We start from the raw sequence: 20964 nt of genomic DNA, 5'->3' as shown, positions 1-20964 counted from the left end.
AAGAACATGTCTGTTTCAGAGTGAAAAAATAGATAGTCATTTATGTCTGTAATCTCAATGAACATGGTAAAAAAAGAGAAACTGGTTACTATTATTGAAAAAGTAAACAATAGAAATATTTTGAGAAAATATGAAGAACAGGATGCAGCAATAAGCATAATGGTAAAACCTGCTGGATTTTGACTCTAAACAGGGATTTTGCCTTGTCATTATTAACACACATTCTAGCATAAAGATATATGCACAATAATAAATTAAAGATGCCAAGAAATTACATTCATGGTTTCATTCTTTATCCAAGTGTAAGCAAAGTTTACTTCAGTCTACATTACTTTAACCTTGGAATCACTTCTGGGTCTAGCTCCCACTGATGAGACCTTAATAAAGGTTGAAATTGGTCTGGGTAGTGGCTCTTCCCATAATACCTAGCATTATATATATCTGTAAGGATATATGCATTGTATTATGGGATGCTAAGGCAACTGATGTGAAGTAGTTAGCCTCTATATACAAGTTGCCCAGTCATGAAGTTACTTCGTGCACAAACTTTGTTTGCTTACATTTGGATAAAGGATGAAACCATGAATATAATTTCTTGGCATCTTTAATTTATAATATAATTAAGTGGAAAAACTTTCAACAGATATAAGTGAAGAAAATACAAAAACGCCTTATCAATTACATTATTGTCAAGAATGGCATGTTGAAGTTGACTCAGAATAAAAGATTGTGGTATATTTCAAATAGGAAATGATTATCATCTATTTCTTACAAGGGTGAAAATAAGTATCACACTAAAACGAAATATATTAAAGAAAATTTTAAAAAGAATCAATGCTTTCAGGTTTTCAAATATGATCTGGAGGTTTAATGGATGATATAAGATAATATATTCAGTTGTTTATATGTTCTCATTCATGCTTGGATGCTGGTTAATGTGACCTCACCAAAATATTAGCTTGGAGTTTTGGTGAAGTACTGTTATGCGACTCATCGGCTAAACCTTTAAGAAGAATTAAAAGCCTAACACTTTTCAGACGTGAAACTGCAGATTCAATAATCTCAATATTATTGGGATAAAAAAAGAAATGTGTTGACTTGAATTTGCCTTTTTTGTTTAATGGTAAAGAAATGGACATCCCTAAAACACTGCTTCTTGACTTATCTCGTACTGGGATCTCCCTCTTCTAACAAAGCATCCACAAGACCACAATACAAGCATTTCATTTTCTACATTATTGTAGTATCATCTACATATAGAACCACTGTAGTGACAACATCGCATAGGATGTCAGCCACACAGGTTGCAAGGAGTAGAGGTGATAGCACGGAGCCCTGCAGAATGCTGCAGTGCTCCCTGCACTACACTGCTTCTCTAGGCTGTCGGCAAAAACTTCAGCTTTGTCTATGTCATGGTAAACCAGACCACATTTCACCATGGATTAGTGGGAGAGATTTACAGTCTGTGCATAGACCTTTGGTCATTTTCTAGAGCACCCAGTCCTCTGTGTCTAAGAAATCCAATTGTCTCCTACTGCTGATTTCGATAGTTTTTTAAGCACATATTGGAATTCTTTTGTAGCCCTATTAAGCACTTGTAGGTGTTCTAGAGTTGGTGTTTGGTGGTCTGAAGCTTGGCTCTGTTCTCTTCACGGATCAGGTTTTTAATCTCATCTGGAAGTTGGTCGGAGTTTGTGCACAACACACTCGCAGTGGCAGCTGTTAATGCAGTTATCTGCTTTTTTCTTTGAGTCAATGACAGAAATTGAGCCTATAGATTCCTATAGAGCAGTCATTTGTTCATTTCACAGTAGGGACCTGATCTGGGATATTTTCATGTTGTAAGTAAATGTAAAAACAGCTGGAGTAAAAGTAGGTTGTGGTCAGAGCTGAGAACATCCACTGTACTTATTTGGTATTGATGTGTGATATACTGTAGTATTGCTATGTCAAGAACATCAGGAAGTCCTGCCACGTTGTAGTATATGGGTTCTGGAGGTACTATGATTACCACGTTGCTGGTAGCAGCAAAGTCTTTGTGGTTTCTAACATTTTGATTTGTAGTTCTGCTGTTCCAGGTTTAGGGTCACTCAGTGAGATTTAGAGTGATCTTATAGATCACCCAGAATTTTTGGAGAGTTTGGGTAGTGGCCCTTCCCATAATGTATAGCATTATACACATCTCGAAGGGTGTGTGCTTATGGAATACTAAGGCAAATGATGTGAAGTCATTAGCCTCTATATACAAGTAGCCCAGTAGTGAAGATACTTGGATAAAAGATTAAACCAAGAATATAATTTCTTGGCATCTTTAACTTATTTCCTAATGTGGCTGGATAATTCAAGGATTACTATATTAATCAATTAAAATCAAGAGGCAATTACTATCTGTGGATGACTATCACTTCTTACCATCATGTAAAAAAGATTATAAAACAGACTAAGTTAAGTCTTCATCATAAAAATTATAGAAAAAAACTGTTTTAGAGTAAAACTTCAGTTTAATATAAACCAAAATAAAAACTTGAAGTTTCGACCTTCACATTAAGGTCATCATCTGGAGTATACACATAGATACAAAGAAACAAGCTGAACTACAATTTACATAGTATGCTAAAGATCAAGCATTAAAACTATTGGCCTGACCTCTGGTGAAAAAAAAAAAACCTTACCACATCAATGCTAGAGTCCTGTTATTATTATCATCTATTTGGTTACAAAAATAAAATTAAGCTAGAGAGCAACATGTTCAAGAAGTTTTACTCTAACATGGTAGTTATTCCCATAATTTTTATGATGAATTCTGATCACCATGTAACCATGAAGAAAAGGAAAAGGCTAAGTTAAGAATGTGTGCATGAGGAACATGTAAAACATAGAATAAGGAATAAGAACAATGAAGGAATACAGAAAATTCCTAATATGTCCCCAAGAATTATGGAGAAAATGTAAAGTCATGTATGTGTAAAAGTAACCCACAAAACACTTTGGAAACAATACAGATGACAAATATCATTAAGACAAAAAATATTCTGGTCACTAGATTACTCAGGAAACAATTTTTCATAAATGTGAAAAATTGGAAGGGGTTAAAAGCCCTATATTCTTCTTGGTAGTTGGGACTAAATGTTTATCTTGCGGATGACTGCCACTACCTAAATACAAGAGATGGGGTTAATTTTATTTAAGATTAAGTGGAGTAAAAATTGCAAGCTAACAAAAAGAATTTTATCCATGTCAATAGATGATATCAATCTGTTGTGAGGAGTAGCAATCTGGCAATTTAGAAGCAATGGGGTTTATGCTAAAAAGGTGACCCAAAAATTAAAGCTGAAAAATATTTTTCAATTATAAGAAATTATGTTCTATAGTTTTTAATCCATCTGTATCTCTTCATATAGTTTCAATACCTTAAGATAATCCAGTCAATGGATTTGAAAAACCTCACCATCCTGGTTCTGATTTCTTCAAAACTGGCTAAGGAATTGAGCACTGATTGGAAAGTGTTAAGGACACCACAGTATAGGTTACCATTAAGGTAACTGTTAGAAATAAATCATGTGACAATGGAATTCCAAATAGCTAGAACTCATATGATGCACATCTGCTAAAACTACACCTGTGCATTAGGAGTCACGTGGGAATCCTGATACGGGAATTTCCCAATTGATGTTTGTTCTAGAGACCAAACATGAACTTTTTCAAACCAATTCAAGTCTCTAAATAAGCAGGGTGGTGGTCTCATACTAAGTGAAAAAGTCATCTATCACCTAAAGGCATTCACAAACACTCATACCGCCATGAGATTCGAATCCAAAACCTGAAGGCTGGAAAGTACAGATACTAACCATCTGACCAATTATGTGGCAATATCACCCTAGTCCTCTCTGAAATAATGGAAAAGTAATCAACAGTCAACTTTTTCACTACCTGGAGACCTACCTACCAGTATGGATTTTGCCACTCTAAGACCTCCAAAGCTTCCATTATCCTCCAAAAACATATCATGAAAAGGTTTATTTAGAGAAACTTGTATGGTTTGCTCTTGACATTTCCAGAGCATTCAATCAGAACTGGTATTGAGACCTGCCAATGAGCAAACTATCATTCTTTTGGTTTACCTTCTACTATTGGATAGCCAGTTGTCTTTTTGATCACCGTGGATAACTTTCACTCTTCAGACTTACTCATGAATGTAGGAATTCGCCCAAGGCTCTGTTCTGTCATCTACCTTCTTTCTCGTATACATAAATGACATCTCACTGACCAATAACTCCATCCATTGTCCTGCTGATGATTGTGCATCCCATTTCCAATTCCTCCTACCCATTTCACACAACCTCACAGTGCCCAAACATCCTGAGCTTAAAGAATTTCTACAATTAGCACCTTTAACAGAGGATTTTGATTCTTTTCCCCTTACCTTTATAATACATATATACCACCAGACATCCTCACATCTCTCTCTCTCTTTTCTGACATATTTATCATTAGTCCTTCCTGCACAAAAAGCTTCGCATCAATTACTTCTCGGCCTCTAAATTAACTTGACATCCTTTCCACTCATGATGCTCCTTTTCATCTACTAACTCTACAGTAATCTCAAACTGAACCAAACCTTTTTCACATTGGGGTAGTGCAGCAAGAATTTTCTTAAAAATTTTTGATGTGCAGAGGAGGAGAGTTCATCCAATCAATGACACTTCAAATGCTGTTTCACAGGTAGTCATGTGAAATGTCTTTTTTATAAGTGCTTTTATGGGCATTGTGCCATTGAACTGGTGTCTACCATTCTTTTGCTACCATATCTGCTAAGCCTATTAAAATACAAGTAGCAGTTGCCCTTTTACAGTCCAACTTCGATCAACCTGTTCCTCTTTTATTTAAGCTGCCTCTCTTGTAGTTAGTAGGGTTTCCTACCAACTACAACTTCCAGCCCTAAAAAAAAAAAAAAAAGTTCCTTCTCCCTTACTCATGCCTACACACAAACCATTATGTTACAAGCTCTGAAACTTTTCACATGTGGGATTTATATGGACCTACTCAAAAGTTTTGCATATCATCTCATTCTAATCAGTAGGTGAAAATTTAATAAAAACAAGCTGTTTTATAGAATGAAATATATGAGGCTAATTCATGTGTAATCCAACTGATGATAAATATATCAATAAATGCTGACAGTGGTTTTGAAGCAGTATGGTGTGAAGTGAGGTGGACAGGATGAAATATTTGGTAGGATGTTGCTATAGACCTGGTAATATGGAAGGCAGCGAAAAGGAAATGTTTAAACAAATTCTTCTTCTCTTCTGCTCATGGCGGGTTGAGTTCCTCAAAGGCGAATTTTTGCCATTTCTTTGTCTGCTGTCTTTTTATGAAGTTCTATTATGGAGTTTAAGTTTGTGCTTTCTTTAATGTTGTCAATCCATTTCTTTCTGGTCTTCCTCTGCTGGGCTGCTCTTCAATTCTACCATTTAATAATATGTTTGATAGTCTTTCTGGGTTCATCTTGTTAGACAAATTCATCTCACTAAAATAAGAAAATGGTGATCACTACGGATGATTTCAATTATGGTAATAATTATGTTAATTATGGCAGACTGGAATGAAGAGAGTGCATCAGGAACCAAAGAGAGTGAATTTCTTGAGTTTTTAAGGGATAACTACCTTAAGTAGTATGTAACAGAGGCCACACATGGATCAAGAGCCTTGGATTTGATTATCTCATCAGAAGATGTAAATGAAATGTCACATCATCCTCCAGTGCCTTATAGTTCCTTGGTGAAAGTAACCAAAGAACTATAAGGCAGGTGATTATGGTAAACTCAGGAGTCAGCTTGCAGCAATATCATGGAATGAGTCTGCAGGGGAAGGGAAGAAAATCAATGCTGCTTGGTCTCTACTCAGGAATTATCTGGCAGAGACAATGACTGAGAGTATTCCAAAGGTCAGGAGATTAAATAAGGTAGGTGTAAAATAGATGACTGAAGTGAAAAATGCAATCTGGAAGAAAAAGGCATTATGGGGGTGGCACAAAGAGCAAGCAAGGAAGATGACTCAGTTAGTTAGGGTAGCAAAAGTGCAGTATGAGCAGCAGTTAGCAAATGAAACTAAAAGAAAACCTAGAGAATTTTTTGATGTGGCCAGGAGAAGGAAGAATGATTATGGAAGGATGATGTTGGTCAGTGATGATGGGAGAATGATAAACACTAAGGAGGATATTGCAGAGGTGTTAAATGAGTAGTTCATTAAAGTATTCCATCCTTGTGATTGCAACATAACGCAGAACTTGAGAACAGTGGGAACGGGGGAGGAATCACTGATGGTGAGTGAGCAGGAGGTATATGAGGAAGTGAGTAAACTTGATGTCAACAAGTCCATGGGACTTGATGGTATATCGCTGCATGTATTGAGGAAATGATCCAGGTAGTTAACTCCTTTAACATAGATTTTCCACATGAGTCTTAGATTAGCCCAGGGCTCAAAAGGAATAGAAAAATAGCAAAATTGTTCAGCTTCATAAAGGAGGTGATAAGACTAAGGCTTTGAATTATAGGCCAATCTGCTTGTCTGGAGTTATGGGCAAGGTGCTAGAGAAGCTAGTGAGAACAAGGATTCAGAACTGGGTGGCCAGCAGTGGAATTCTCATTAAGGGACAGCCATGGGTCTGCTAAAGGAAATTGTGTTTTAACAATCTGCTTAATTATTATAACTAGGTGATACACTGGGGACAAGGGGATACATATACAGTAGTATATTTAGATTTTGCAAAGGCTTGATAGATTACCACATGACAACCTAGTAGTTAAATTGGAACAGATGGGGTTGGATAGTAGATTAGTGCCTTGGACTGAACAGTGGCTCTCTGATAGGTAACAACAGGTTGTGTATGGGGGGAGTGATATCCCAGACGAGGAAAGTCACTAGTGGCATGCCCCAGGGGTCTGTTTTGGGGCACCATTGTTGTATATAAATGATACTGGAAAGGGCTTAAATGGTAATATACAGTTGTTTGCAGATGATGCAAAGTTGGGGAAAGTTATGAGAAGTACAGCAGATGTTGTAGCTTTGCAAGAGGACCTAAACAGACTGTCTGACTGGGCAGTGTGTGGAGATGTCAGTTTAATGTTACAAAGTGTAAGGGGAGGAACCACTGATGGTGAGTGAGTAGGAGGTATATGAGGAAGTGAGTAAACTTAATGTCAACAAGTCCATGGGACTTGATTGTATATTGCTGCATGTATTGAAGGAATGTTCCAGGTAGTTAACACGTTTAACATACATTTTCCACATGAGTCTTAGAAAATTTGGGATGCAAAGATGGAATGCAAGGATTGGTGGGGATATTTTGGAGGAGGTGGAGGAGATGAAAAATTTGAGGGTTGTAGTGGATAGAGACTTGAAATTTCGTGGATATTTTGCTAAAATTGTGAGGACAGTACAGTGATTATGGGAATGACATGCAAAAGTAAGGATGTTTTGATTCCATTGTACAAGACACTGATCAGGCCACAGATAACTGTGAACAGATTTTGTTGCTAGTATTTAGGATGGCTTTTGGCCTCTTGTATTTGATTTTTCCGCTGTAGTTTGTAGGAAGGAGTAGATGTAAGGGATGTTTCTATCTCTATGCAGTTGGACGTTTCTCACAAACCACAGTGCATCCATGATCATGCGCAAACACTTATTCTGCAGTCTGAGGATGTTGGTGTTGGATGTGTGGCTCCAGGCTGGAGATGCATATGTTATTATAGGGCGGGTCGTCAGCAGGTAGAGGAGTACTTTGATTCTGGCATTTAGCTTGCTTTTTCTATTTATTAGAGGGTAAAGTTGTGCGATGGTTTTAGATGCTTTCGCGCATAAGGCTTTGATGTGTGGGTTGAACGTTAATCTTTTGTCTAGAATTACCCCACAATACTTGGTTTCTGTTTGCCAGGGGATTTTGGTGTTGAATAGATAAAGGTCCCCCTTGGGAGTTGCCAATCTTCTGGTGAAAAGCATCACTATACTCTTTTGGGGATTCACTTGTAATCTCCATTTGGAGAACCATTGTTCTAGTTTTAGTAGGTTTCTTGCAGTTTTTTAGTAATGAGATGTGGTTGTAGAGATCTGGCAAGTACTGCTGTGTCATCCGCATAGAGTGCTAAGATGGATGACATTGGGTTGTGTAAGATGTCTGCCATATATATCAAGAATAAGATCGGTGCCAGCAGGGAACCTTGGGGAACTCCAGCAGAGATCCGTCGCTGACTTGAAACTGTTCCGTTTATTTTGACTTGTATGTGTCTGTCCTGGAGGTAAGATTTAATTAGGTGGACGATTCTTGATGCTATGCCTGCTGAGATGAGTTTGTGTAGTAATCCAAAGTGCCATATCTTATCAAAAGCTTTTGCTATGTCGAAGAAAACTGCTCCAGTGTGCTGGTGCCAATTGTAGCTGGTGGTGATGTACTGTGATGTTGTCGAAAGCCAAATTGTTCCTTTGGAAGGATATTTAACTCGTTTACTGAGGCTTGGAGTTTGGAGAGGATGTTGTTTTGGCAATTTTGCCTAAGTTTGAGATTAGGCTGATGGGTCGATAGCTTTCAGGCAGGTGTGGATCTTAACTTGGTTTATGCACTGGGACCACATCTGCGACTTTCCAATAGCTGGGGAAATAGTTAAATCGGAACATGGCATTGATTATGGTGGCAAGATGTACGACAGCTCTTCGGGGCAGCACCAGGCAGAAGCAATAGCGAGGTCATCTTTACCTATAGGAGTTGCCAAAAGGTGTGCCACCTTTTTATTAAATTACTCTGGATTTAGAGAAAGCTGTCTAAAGTTTATTTTTCACTTGGTTAGACTATAATAAATTTAGTTTAATCCTTTATCCAAGTGTGAACAAACAAAGTTTGCACCTAAAAAATCTTCAGGACTTTGGTAAGGTAGTACAACACCAGGCAACTCGTAGCAAAGGTGGACCAAGCTACTATCACTCCTATGTGTTTTGCATCATGGGAGATACTGAGATAGGAGTGATAGTAGCTTGGTCCACCTTTACTACGAGTTGCCCAGTATTGTACTACCTTACCCCAGTCCTGAAGATATTTTCCGGCGCAAACTTTGTTTGCTCACACTTGGATAAAGGATTAAACTAAATTTATTATAGTCTAACCAAGTGAAAAATAAACTTTCAATATCTTTCTCTAAATCCAGAGTAATTTAATAGAAAGGTGGCACACCTTTTTAGCAACTCCTATAGGTAAAGATGACCTCGCTATTGCTTCTACCTGGTATCTCCACTTCTGGGCCTGGCACCCACTGAAGAGACCTCAATAAAGGTCAAAATTAGTCTAGGTAATGGCCCTTCCCTTAATGCATAACATTATACATATCTGCAAGGAGATGTGTTTTTGCATTATGAGAGATACTGAGATAGGAGTGATAGCAGCTTGGTCCACCTTTGCTACGAGTTGCCTGGTGTTGTACAACCTTACCAAAGTCCTGAAGATATTTTCAGGTGCAAACTTTGTTTGCTCACACTTGGATAAAGGATTAAACTAAATTTATTAGAGTTGTAGAGAGCTGTGCCTTTTCATAAACGGTCTCCATGAAAGGGGTTAGCAAGAAAGAGTGCAAGCAGAGCCCTTCATTTTGGTGGTTGATTTTTAATGCTATACAAAATAACCTGGATTGCATTACTAATTTAAACAGAATGGTGTCACGAGGCAGGAATTTTTCTTAATTAGGTTAAGGTTTCTTTTAAAGTAATGTTTGTGAATCATTATTATTAATATTAGTGACATGATGTTAAAGAGCTCCACCACCAGGAGGACTAAATTATTTTCATTTTTCAGTTAATGATTTGAAATGCACTGATTTTATAATGCAATGAATTATGTGTTATATGTTGTGTCAATGTTTGTGCTAAATTAAACATATGGCTATCTGTAACAACAATGGTGGGAGTAGCATTATTTAATCTTGTAGATAAGCTTATACGTTGGTGCTACATAACTGTTAATTTTAAGGAAAGAACAACGTATATTATTATATTAACTAAATAACTTTAATTAATACTTCCAATATTTCGGTAATGTTACATTACCATCTTCAGGGAACAAAAATTAATGAAATGTGCACAGAGGCACTAACACTGAGCAAAAAATGGCTGAAGAAAACAAGTGAAGTCAGTCCTAGAGTCCTAAAGGGTGCCACAGTACTAAAGTGGGCCAAACTGGGTATTAATCTTGGCTGTTTGGGCTAATGTTCTAAGAATGCAAGCTGCCCATATTTGGGGTAGTCTCATGCATCGATATTTATTGAGGTTTGGGGAGTTTTTTTAAGGCTGAAACTGATTCTAAGAATAATCCATATTTAAACTTGCTGCGGTGTAGAAAGGAAGCTTTCTTCCAACGTATTTTATGGCAAGTGTCCAAGGCATGGTCAGCAAGTCCCGAGTGGCTATAACGGTGGAAACGGATATAATTCTTATGTTCAGATATCCTGATATTAGCAGTCCTGCCTGTTTGGCCATAGTTTACAACTACAAGGGACCTGGTAAACTCCAGGTAGGTCTAGAGGAAGTGGCTGATCCTTGGGAGAGCGGATAAGAGATGCCAATTTTTGATATGGTTTGTAACAAGTTGTTAATCATATTTTTTTTAAGATTTTTGTTAACTTTTCAGAAGTACCACGAATATAAGGAATAGTGATAGATTTAGAGTAGTCCTTGTTGTGGAGGGAGGGAGGGGGGTTGGGGTTAACTGGTTTTAATATTTTTTGGATTTTATGGGGGTTGTATCCATTGTCTACAAAGGGTGTTAAGAATATGAATAAGTTCAGTAGTAAGGGCACTGTTATCTGAACTGATTAATTTTGTCCTATTTTATAGGGTTTTTATAATCCCATACTGTTGGGAGGGGGGGATGGTGTGAACACTGGTGAATATATCTACCTGTATATGTAGGTTTTCTGTAAACTGAGAAAGCCAGGGATCATTAGGCTGGCGTGTAATCAGAGTATCTAGGAAAGGGAGCTTGTTATTGTTCTCTTTTTCTAAGGTAAACTGTATCCTAGGATGTTGATTGTTTAGGTGTGAAAGGAAGTTTTCAAGTGTGTCTAGGCCATGCGGCCAAATAACAAAGACATCATCTACATAGCGTAGCCAAACAATAGGTTAAGTGGGACTGAGTTTAAAGCTTTTTCTTCGAAGGTCTCCATAAACAAGTTGGCCAGAAGTGGGGAGAGTGGAGACCCCATGGCAGTCCCTTCTATTTGTTTGTAGAATTTTCCTTGCCAAACGAAATAACCTGAGTTCATGGTGAACTGAAATAGGGCTGAGATATTGGGAGGAAATTTGCCTCGGATGAGGTCTAAAGTATCTTTGAATGGGACATTGGTGAATAAGGAGCAAACATCAAAACTGACCATTATGTCAGTGTGTTGGAGTGAGGGGTTTTCTATACTGGCTTTAAAGTGGGCTGAATTTTTGATGTGTGAAGGTGTGTTGCCAGTATATTGTGTAAGCACTTTGACTAAATGTTTGGCTAGTTTGTATGTGGGGAAATCGATGCCGTCCACAATGGGACGTAATGGCACATTCTGTTTATGGATTTTTGGAAGTCCATATATTCTGGGGTGGGTGGGTCTAGAGTTAAAAGGTTTTAGTTTATTAGTAATTTCCACAGGCCAAGAAGTAACCTTCTTAAGGAGCCTATGGAGTGTTCTGATTTGGGAGCTAGTAGGATCATATTCTACAGGGAGGTAAGTAGACCTATCTAACAGCAAGGAGGAAGGCTTACCTATGTAGTCAGATTTGTTTAGAACTACAGTGGCATTTCCCTTATCCGCTTTAGTAATTATTATTTACTGTTATTTTTTAATTCCTGTAAAGCTTTGAATTCTTCTTTAGAAAGGTTGCATTTTGGAGGTCTAACTTTAGTGAAAACACTGGCTGCATCTAGTCTGATATTGTTGGCAATATGGTTGGGAAGGTTGCGAATATTACGTTCCAATTGAATCATTATTTTTTCAGAAGGGATTTTTTTCGGCGTTATAGTGAAGTTGTGGCCTAGGGAGAGCGCGCTGATAGCTTCAGGCTTCAAGGTTAGGGATGACAGGTTTATTACTGTGTTCAGAGGCAATTGAGGTTTGCTAATTGAGTTCTTTTTCAAACTTTCGAATTTTTTGATCTGCCGACAACGTTCTTTTTGGAATTCCTTATTTGCTGAATAATTAGAGACGTCGAAGAGGATCGTCCAAAAATCATCATTTAGCGTAGCGGTAAGCTCTTCTTCTAGCATACGAATAGCCTCGTTAGTGTTGGCCAAGAGGAAGTGAGTAGCGGTAATTTGCTCATGTAATAAAGCGAAGCTAGTACGTCTATATATGCGGAGAGCTTTAGGAGAAGTGAATCGGTGCTTCAATTTTCACAATTAGGGATCACATTATTATCTCAGCAGCGTTTTAGAAAGGCTAATCGATTCAGTTCTCTAGCGATCTTCAGTTTTAACTTGCCGTATTGACGAGCCTTGCGTGCGAAGGAATCTCTGTGGATTATACTTATTCTTGTAGATAAGCTTATACGTTGGTGATACATAACTGTTAATTTTAAGGAAAGAACAACGTATATTATTATATTAATAAATAACTTTAATTAATACTTCCAATATTTCGGTAATGTTACATTACCATCTTCAGAGAACATAAAAATTAATGAAATGTGCACGCAGGCACTTACACTGAGCAAAAAATGGCTGAAGAAAACAACTGAAATCAGTCCTAGAGTCCTAAAGGGTGCCACAGTCCTAAAGTGGGCCAAATTGGGTATTAAACTTGGCTGTTTGGGCTGATGTTTTAAGAATGCAAGCCTCCCATATTTGGGGTAGTCTCATGCATCCAAATTTATTGAGGTTTGGGGAGTTTTTTTAAGGCTGAGATTGATTCTAAGAATAATCTCTCATATTTAAACTTGCTGCAGTGTAGTAAGGAAGCTTTCTTCCAACATATTTTATGGCAGGTGTCCAAGGCATGGTCAGCAAGTCCCGAGTGGCTATAACGGTGGAAACGGATATAATTCTTATGTTCAGCTATCAGTTCAGATTTACCAGGTCCCTTGTAGTTGTAACTGTCTTACTATGGCCAAACGGGCAGGACTGCTAATATCAGGATATCTGAACATAAGAATTATATCCGTTTCCACTTAGAATCAGTCTCAGCCTTAAAAAACTCCCCAAACCTCAATAAATTTGGATGCATGAGACTACCCCAAATATGGGAGGCTTGCATTCTTAGAACATCAGTCTAAGCAGCCAAGATTAATACCCAATTTGGCCCACCAGGTGGCACCCTTTAGGACTGACTTCAGTTGTTTTCTTCAGCCATTTTTTGCTCAGTGTTAGTGCCTGTGTGCACATTTCATTAATTTTTATGTTCCCTGAAGATGGTAATGTGGCATTATTTAATGGATTTGGAATCTGAAAGCAGTAGGATTTTTGCATCTTTGTATTTAAGAGACCTAGACTACATATCATTAATGATATGTAGTCTGGGTCTCTTAGAAGGGTTACCAATTTTTTTATAGTATGAAGACTAAATGGTAACATTTCTATCGTTTGCTCATACAATTATTTTCTCATACGTTTGGAGAGCTATTTATCTTCTCTTTGCTCAGATGCAAGTCTGTCAAATTGTCTTCAGTAGGCAAGTTAACACTGGCAAGGAATCCTAAGCTCCTAGTACTGATGGTAGATGGATGACTCTTTAGGAGAAAGGATTTTTTAACAAGCGAGGCTTCCTAGAAGTAATTGTACAGTAATCCCTCGATTAATGTACAATGTGCACCCCCGATTAGTGTCATTTTTTTTCGATACCCAAATTTGATTAGTGCACCTCTAAAATTCGATTAGTGTGCCTATATACATCGTAAAAATAAATGTTAATAGATTTTAAAAATTTTCTATCTGTGCATTTTTATGGCTAACTATTTTAAAAAATCACTCACAGACTGAAATAATTTAGTTACCGATTTAAAATATTTTACAGAGTTATTTTTAATGGCATACTACACTACTTCCATGTACACTATGTTCCAAATTTTTACAGCCAAAATTTATGTCGTCTGCTATAGTACGTCTACAGATTCGAGACCCTTCGACACTTCTGCGCATGTCACAAAAAGGAGAATCCATTCCGATAATAGGGTAATCAATCTGTCTTCTGGGATAAGTTGTTTATTATTACACGTCGGAAAATTAACTTCTCTTTTATGATCATCGTAGTTTTTAAAGTGTTAACTATTTTGCTTGTATAACAGTTGGGAAATTTTATCTATAAATTACGGATTTCGCATGTTGGCTACCAATTCGTACGTCCTTCATTTCTTTCTCCCCTTCAATGATAACATCCAAGAGTTAATTAAATCTCATTCTGAAGAATTGAGTGATTCCAACCTGCTAAATTTAGATGCACAGCAGGAAGATCCCGAAGAATATGAAGAAAATTTAACCACTGATAGTCAGCCACAGAAACACAGAAATATTTTCACAGAAACAATTTGAAAATATTTTTCGTACTATCGAAGTTTTTAAGCAGTAATGCTTAGAGGCTGACCCTGACCATCGGTGGTATGAAAAAAAGAAACAAAATGCCCGCCAAACTACGTTAGTTCAATTCTTTGTTAAGTAGAATAATAAAATTTATATTCTGAATATGTTTTATTGTCTTTCATCTTCATGGTTTTCCTTTAATTAGGCCCTGAGACATACCATAATTCTTTTATAAAAAAATTAAGGTTCAAAAAAGAAATTTGAGGAAAGAATTATACTTTTTCCCATAGGTTATTATATTCGATTAGTGCATTTTCGATTAATGTGCCTGTTTTAAAGAACGCATTAGACACACTAATCGAGGGATTGCTGTACTACTAAAGAACACACAGAATTACATGATTTTGGCCACTCGTACCAAACTGAAAAGCAAAGTAACCCTCTTAAACATTAATTATAAATAATTTACACTTATTTCCGATTTAAAAACAAGATCTTTAAATTTAGTATACAGAACAATTAATTATTATGATAAACAATAAATCAATATACAAATTCTTACATTATTATAGTAATCCATATACTGGCAGATTAGCAATAAAAATAGCTTGGATTAAAAATGAATTCAATTATTTCACTCATTTTTATGAGCAAAATTACTCGCAAATAATTTTAAAAGAATGAAATAATTTACCTTCAGATTCTTGACTTTTGTGTCCATCATGCGATAAAACCATCTCCCTTCTATGGCGTTTAATTCCTCTTCTCCTTGGCATTCTTTGTTCTTCGTCATGCTCATCCTGATTATCTGCAGCATTATCAAAGGAAAGAAAAAGAGACATTTCTTCCCCATTTGTAGGTTCACACACAGAACTATCCATTTCTATGTCTTCAATTCTGTCTTCCCTAATGCATGCTAAATTCATTGGTTCTTGACTTGATTCCACACCAGAATCACTAGTTACATGACCATCACTACATGCCTGTTCTGAAGTATCAGATGATGTTGTAGATGCATTCTCAGCAACATTATCTCCAGCTTCAGGCTGCAAGGAAGGTAACTGTGGTTCATTCCAGACATCTAAATTAATGCCAGATTCACCAACTACTTCATTCAGTACTTCATTATAGGCATTAATTATAGAACCATTTTCTTGAGAGAGCACCAAGTTTTCTTCGTTATACTGCACTGATGATCCTGCTGTGCGCAAATCAAGAACCGAATTACTTTCACTGCCACCTTCAGTATTTTCTGGATAAATACTTTGTAGAGTATGAGATGTTTCATTCTGTATCGGAGTACTACATTTCATAATATTCTGTCCAGAATCTCCAATTTTTTCATTAAAAACTTCATTAGAACTACTAATGTTACTAGGATTTAAGGATGCTACCTCCTCGATGTTTTCACTTTGTTCCTGTACAACAGCTCTAACAGCTGCAGAAAGGTTAACCGGGTCAAGCCAAGTGGTTTTACAGGTTTCACCTTCTGAAGAAAGTAAAGTATTGCTGTTTTCTCCATCACTTTTCTGCCTAACCTCATAAGTTGCTGCTTCAGGCAAACTTTGTTTTGTTGATTGACTGTCTTCTGAATTAACACAAGTCAGCTGAGAAGGCAGATTCACCGGGTTTGTTGAAACATCAGTTGATCCTGTTGTCTGTACAGCTGCATTATGTTCCATATCTCCACTCTGAACGCCAATACTTCGTGCAGTCTGTGACACAACAGAAGACATTTCAGCAGTTTTAGCTTCTAGTGGCACTTTTATCGCCTCCTCTCTGCTAGTGATATTGTTACTTTTATTACTTGTAACTGCTGCTGCTTCACTACTGGCAATGTTAATAGTAGCCTTTGTAGTAGTACAAGATGTAGTTGCAACAGTTACCTTTGTGAGTTTTACATTTCCTGGGTTTCCAGATGGTGATAATGTTTGTGCCACAGGAGGCGTGAGATGAGGCAACACAGATGAAAACTGCTGGGGAAGAGTTGGGGTCCTAGGCAGAGTTGCCATGGTGGTATTAACAAGTACCTCAGCTCCTCCAACTGGGGTACCTATCACTGAATTGGCAGTCACAACATTAGGAACAATAGAACCACCTGCAAAGGCACTATGGAGGTGAGATGGATGGACCCCAAGAGTTGAAGAATCATTTACCACGACATGTTGTTCAGGAGGAAGAGAATTTACAGCATGTGGACTCTGCAATACTGTAACAGATTGAAATGATGGATTAGGCACAACATGCTGCACTGGGATATTCTGAATCACAGTGGTACCTGCAGGAGTAACCCCTAACATGCTTAGGGGTTGCACAATTCCTAAGGGTGTTGATAAGTTAGTTGTAAGAAGAGGGTGGCTTCCAACAGGTGTAATACTGTTATAATTAACTACCGGTTGATGAATTAGAGGCCTATGTTGAGGAGGTAGGACGGTTACAGTCTGCAACATAGGTGGTTGCAAAAATTGCTGCTGATGCTGTTGTTGCTGCTGCTGTTGTTGATGCTGCTGCTGCTGTTGTTGTTGATGATGTTGCTGAGTTACTGATCCAGCCATACCAGGAATCATAACTGATGATGTCTGATTTCCTATCTGTAGCATAGAAGCTACTGTCTGACTATTTGCTTTACGCTTTCCATCACGGCTCCTTTTTCTGATGGCAGGAGATATTGCCCTCATCACAGCATTCTGGATGTCACTTGGAGGGACTGGAGTAGAGCTGGAATTTGATACAGGGGTACTGCAAGAAGAGCTAGAACCTGGAGTTGCTCTTGTTTCTGTTCCTATTTCTAGATTATTTCTCAATTCATCACCAGGATTGGGTGTTGATATATTTGAAGATTGAGAGTTAACAGAAACAGAAGTAGCTATAGATGAAGCCTGAACACAAGCCATTGTACTAGGAGGAAGAATTACACCATTAAAAACATTTGAAGCTGGAGCACCAACAACAGAAGCAGTCTGCAATGTATCAAGACGGACTGTCTGAGACAGCATATTAGGACCTCCAGAAACAAGAACAGCATTTTGCATAGAATTGAAGGGAACAGTATTGATAACCTGTACCACTGGTTGCACAGGTTGACCTAGGATTTGTGGAGCTATTCCGACAGCTGGAATCACCTGAGTCATTGTTGTTGTGACCGTAGTAACATTTGGAACAGATAATGGAGGCATTGGAGAATTCATGGCACACTGTCCTCCCAATAATGGAATAACACCGGTCATGTTTGCCATGTTAGACATGGTTACAGCCTGTGGCTGCCCACTATAGTCACTAATAAAGACTGGACCACAACTAGATAACACTGTGTGACCAGAAATATTTGAAGGCACTGAACCTGATTTTAAAGCATTGGGAACGCCACCAAGAACAGTTCTTGTTACATGACTATCGAATCCATTTGAAACACTTTTTGAATTTTCTTGGTGTACTGGCCATCCTTCTGGCTCATTAGTTTCGGGCTTTTGCCCACAAAATCTTTGAGATGGAGACTGCAAAGATGGAAAATCGCCACTTGTGTGTTGTTCTTTACAATCATTTACACACGATTCTCTTACATTTACTCTCTGCAAGATTACTTCACCTGTTTCCTGGGATTTGTGAAAAATAGTTCCTGTAACTAAGGATGAATTTCCAACACTATTATCTGGGGATGAAGTATAAGAGATTCCAGCAGAGGTGCCACCTGGAAGAGACAGAGGAACACTAGTATGACAAGTAACAGGTACTCCAGTAACGAGTGCTGTCTGATGAGGCTTTGCAACAAAAGTAGGATGAGAAGGTCCCATAATGAAACAATTGTTTTGGATTAGCTGCTGAGAAGGGCTAACAACACTTGGTCGTACATTTTCAGAAATAACCATTTGTGGTCCCAATTGTTGTGCAGGAGCTGCCAAAACCTGTGTTCCAGTCATTCCAGTTGGAAGCATTGTAATCATACCACTAGGTCCCGACATACGAACTTGTGTAGGGGCAAGAAGTACTTGTGGATTTGGTTGAGCTGGTGGTGTTTGTGGAAGTACCATCCCATTTACTTGCTGCACAACTTGTGTCCTTGCTGTTGAAGAAAGCACATTACCAGATGGATATTCTGATGTTACTTTCTGACTGAGAACTTGCTGGACTAAAATTCCAGAAGTATCATGAGGTACTACAGGAGGACGAAGAGTTCCTGTTAAACCGTCTATCGCAGGTACATTAGAACCAGGCATAAGTATATTAGCAGTTGCACAGTTTCCTTGTTGGTTGTTACCTGACGAAAATGGAGCAGCATTATAAATAAGTGGTTGATGAGTTACGGCTATTCCTGGTCGCATCTGTGGAGAACATGGAAGTCCATGAGGAGAACGGATATTAGTAGTAAAGTTACTATTTGCTTGTGGGGTATTTATCACATTTGTATTCAAAACAGAATTCACAGCTGTTTGACAGCCTGTGTTCTGTTGTAAGTGAACAGAAGATATATTATTGCTTGAAACAGGTATAACAACAGGAGGTACAGAAGGCAGTTGTGCAGGAACAGCAGTCATATTTGCAAGTTGAACAGAAGGTGGCAAGCAGCCTTTTCCACTTTCTGGTGTAAGAGATTTTACTGCAACTCTGCAATTAGATACGCTACTGACTTCATCTGGATTTCTTGGTGATAAAGTACACATTTTTACAGTAGTATTTGAACTTTCATGACTTAAAGAACAGGCAGGCTTAACTCTGAAATAGGCTGATACACTCTGTGGTGAATTTAAATTATTAGATGGTGGAGGAGGGGCAGCAGGTGGTAAATTTGTTGCTATATCTAAATTATTTTCAAAAGTGCACAGATTAGTCCTGAAAACAGTACCATCAGAAAGAGTTACAGAAGGTAAGCAACCTTTAGACAGTGGGTTACAGGGAACAATTTCTTGATAAGGTAAAAAAGAAGTATTTGCAATACCTTTAACAGAGTGAGTCATATTTGTATTCTGAATATAAGATGAAGAAGGAATTTCCATAGATGTCTTAACAGTATTAAAAAAGCTACCATTCTGAATATAAGTTCTACATGGCATACCTTGTGGTCCTAGACTCTGAACTGAATTACCCACTGTGCCTGTGAAAGGCTGTGGAAGAACTTCTTCAGAAAAAGTGGCAGATTGTACAATATTTCCTGTTTGAATAGGCTGATGCATAAGTGGAGATGTTCCAGTTTGCATTAAAGTTGTCATATTATTATTATTTTGACCAACAATGGCTGCAAGCGCCTCAGGTGGGGGACGGTGATGTTCAGGAGGAATTTGTCTAACATCAATATTAGGACAAGGGGACCCACGATCTAGAACACAGTTCAATTTGTTGCTCTTAGATTTTCCCAATTTTTTTGACTTCTGTCGTGATAAGAAACCAAAAGAATCAGAATCTCCAACCTGTACAGTTTTTGGACAAGGAGGACATGTAGAAAACATAGTTGCTGATGTATATGCTACATTATTAATATGTGGATTGCAAGAACTTGCAACAGATATTGGCATGAGTGTGCTGGAAGGAACTGGTTTTGAAGTTTCTGTTCTAAACAGAAGAGTTGCTGATGCATTTTGCTGAGGGAGTACAGAAACCATATTACCAGGAGTTTGGTGGCTGTCTACTAATACACATGAATTACTGGGAAGCTGCAGATTTGAGACATGATCAGGGATAGGCTGGCTGAAAAGTCCACCAGTACTATTATTTGTTACAGCACCAAAACTGTGAATAAGCGATTGAGGTGATGTGAAAATCTGAGTCTGAGAGCAAGATTTAATATTAGTTCCTACAGAAGGTGTAGTTCTAGTGCACATAAGTGTGTTATTAGGATTTCTAATTGTTGACTGGTCAGGCACAGTTACAGTAATTGCAGGAGGTAAGAATCTCTGCAATGGTGAAGATCCACTATTAGAATCACCAATGCTAGGAACAGCATTTTGTGCTTCTTTTTCTGAAACAGTGGTAGTAGAAACCCCATTAGAGTATATCAAATTTGAATGTGAAACATCAATACTTTCACTTACTCTTGAAAGTAACACTTGGGTTTGGTCACCTGAAGACGTTGTGCATGGAGGCGGTTTAAGCAATAAGCCTGGTGGATCAGGCAAATGAAATGCACTTTCATCACGGAGCAAGTTTGTATTATCTTTTTCAGTTCTTTCCACTCCCTGAGAATTACAAGGCTGATTTAGTAATTCCGCAGTACTACCTGGCTGTGGAGATGCATTGTCCTTTTTCTTCTCTTTTCTTAAACCTAATTTATCCCTTTGGGCTAATAACTGGGAGACCAATACACCATCAAATGGACTACGACTCTTATTCTTAAGACGTTTCTTTTTTGTTGATAAACATATATCTGAAAGTAAAAAAAAAAAAATATTTTGTATTAATTAGATATCATATACTCAAAAGGCATTTAAAATAAGGTTTAAAGACAA

At 37.8% G+C, this 20964-nt stretch overlaps 1 protein-coding gene across 1 annotated transcript in view; it reads right to left on the bottom strand.

Moving 5' to 3' along the window:
• Positions 1–20964, bottom strand: part of LOC150098833 (uncharacterized) — a 199353-nt gene that overhangs the window by 34933 nt on the left and 143456 nt on the right. Inside the window, exon 4 of the mRNA XM_090404561.1 lies at positions 15222–20882. Coding sequence (XP_090260687.1) covers positions 15222–20882 — 5661 coding nt within the window. The remainder of the gene's footprint in view (positions 1–15221; positions 20883–20964) is intronic.

The sequence above is a fragment of the Typopeltis vanoorti genome, chromosome 15, assembly GCF_054136105.1.
Source record: "Typopeltis vanoorti isolate ZY-2024b chromosome 15, IOZ_Tvanoo_1.0, whole genome shotgun sequence".
NCBI classification, from domain to species: Eukaryota; Metazoa; Arthropoda; class Arachnida; order Uropygi; family Thelyphonidae; genus Typopeltis; species Typopeltis vanoorti.
The sequence above is the reverse complement of the archived record's forward strand: the minus strand, read 5'-3'. Positions and strand labels throughout refer to the sequence as shown.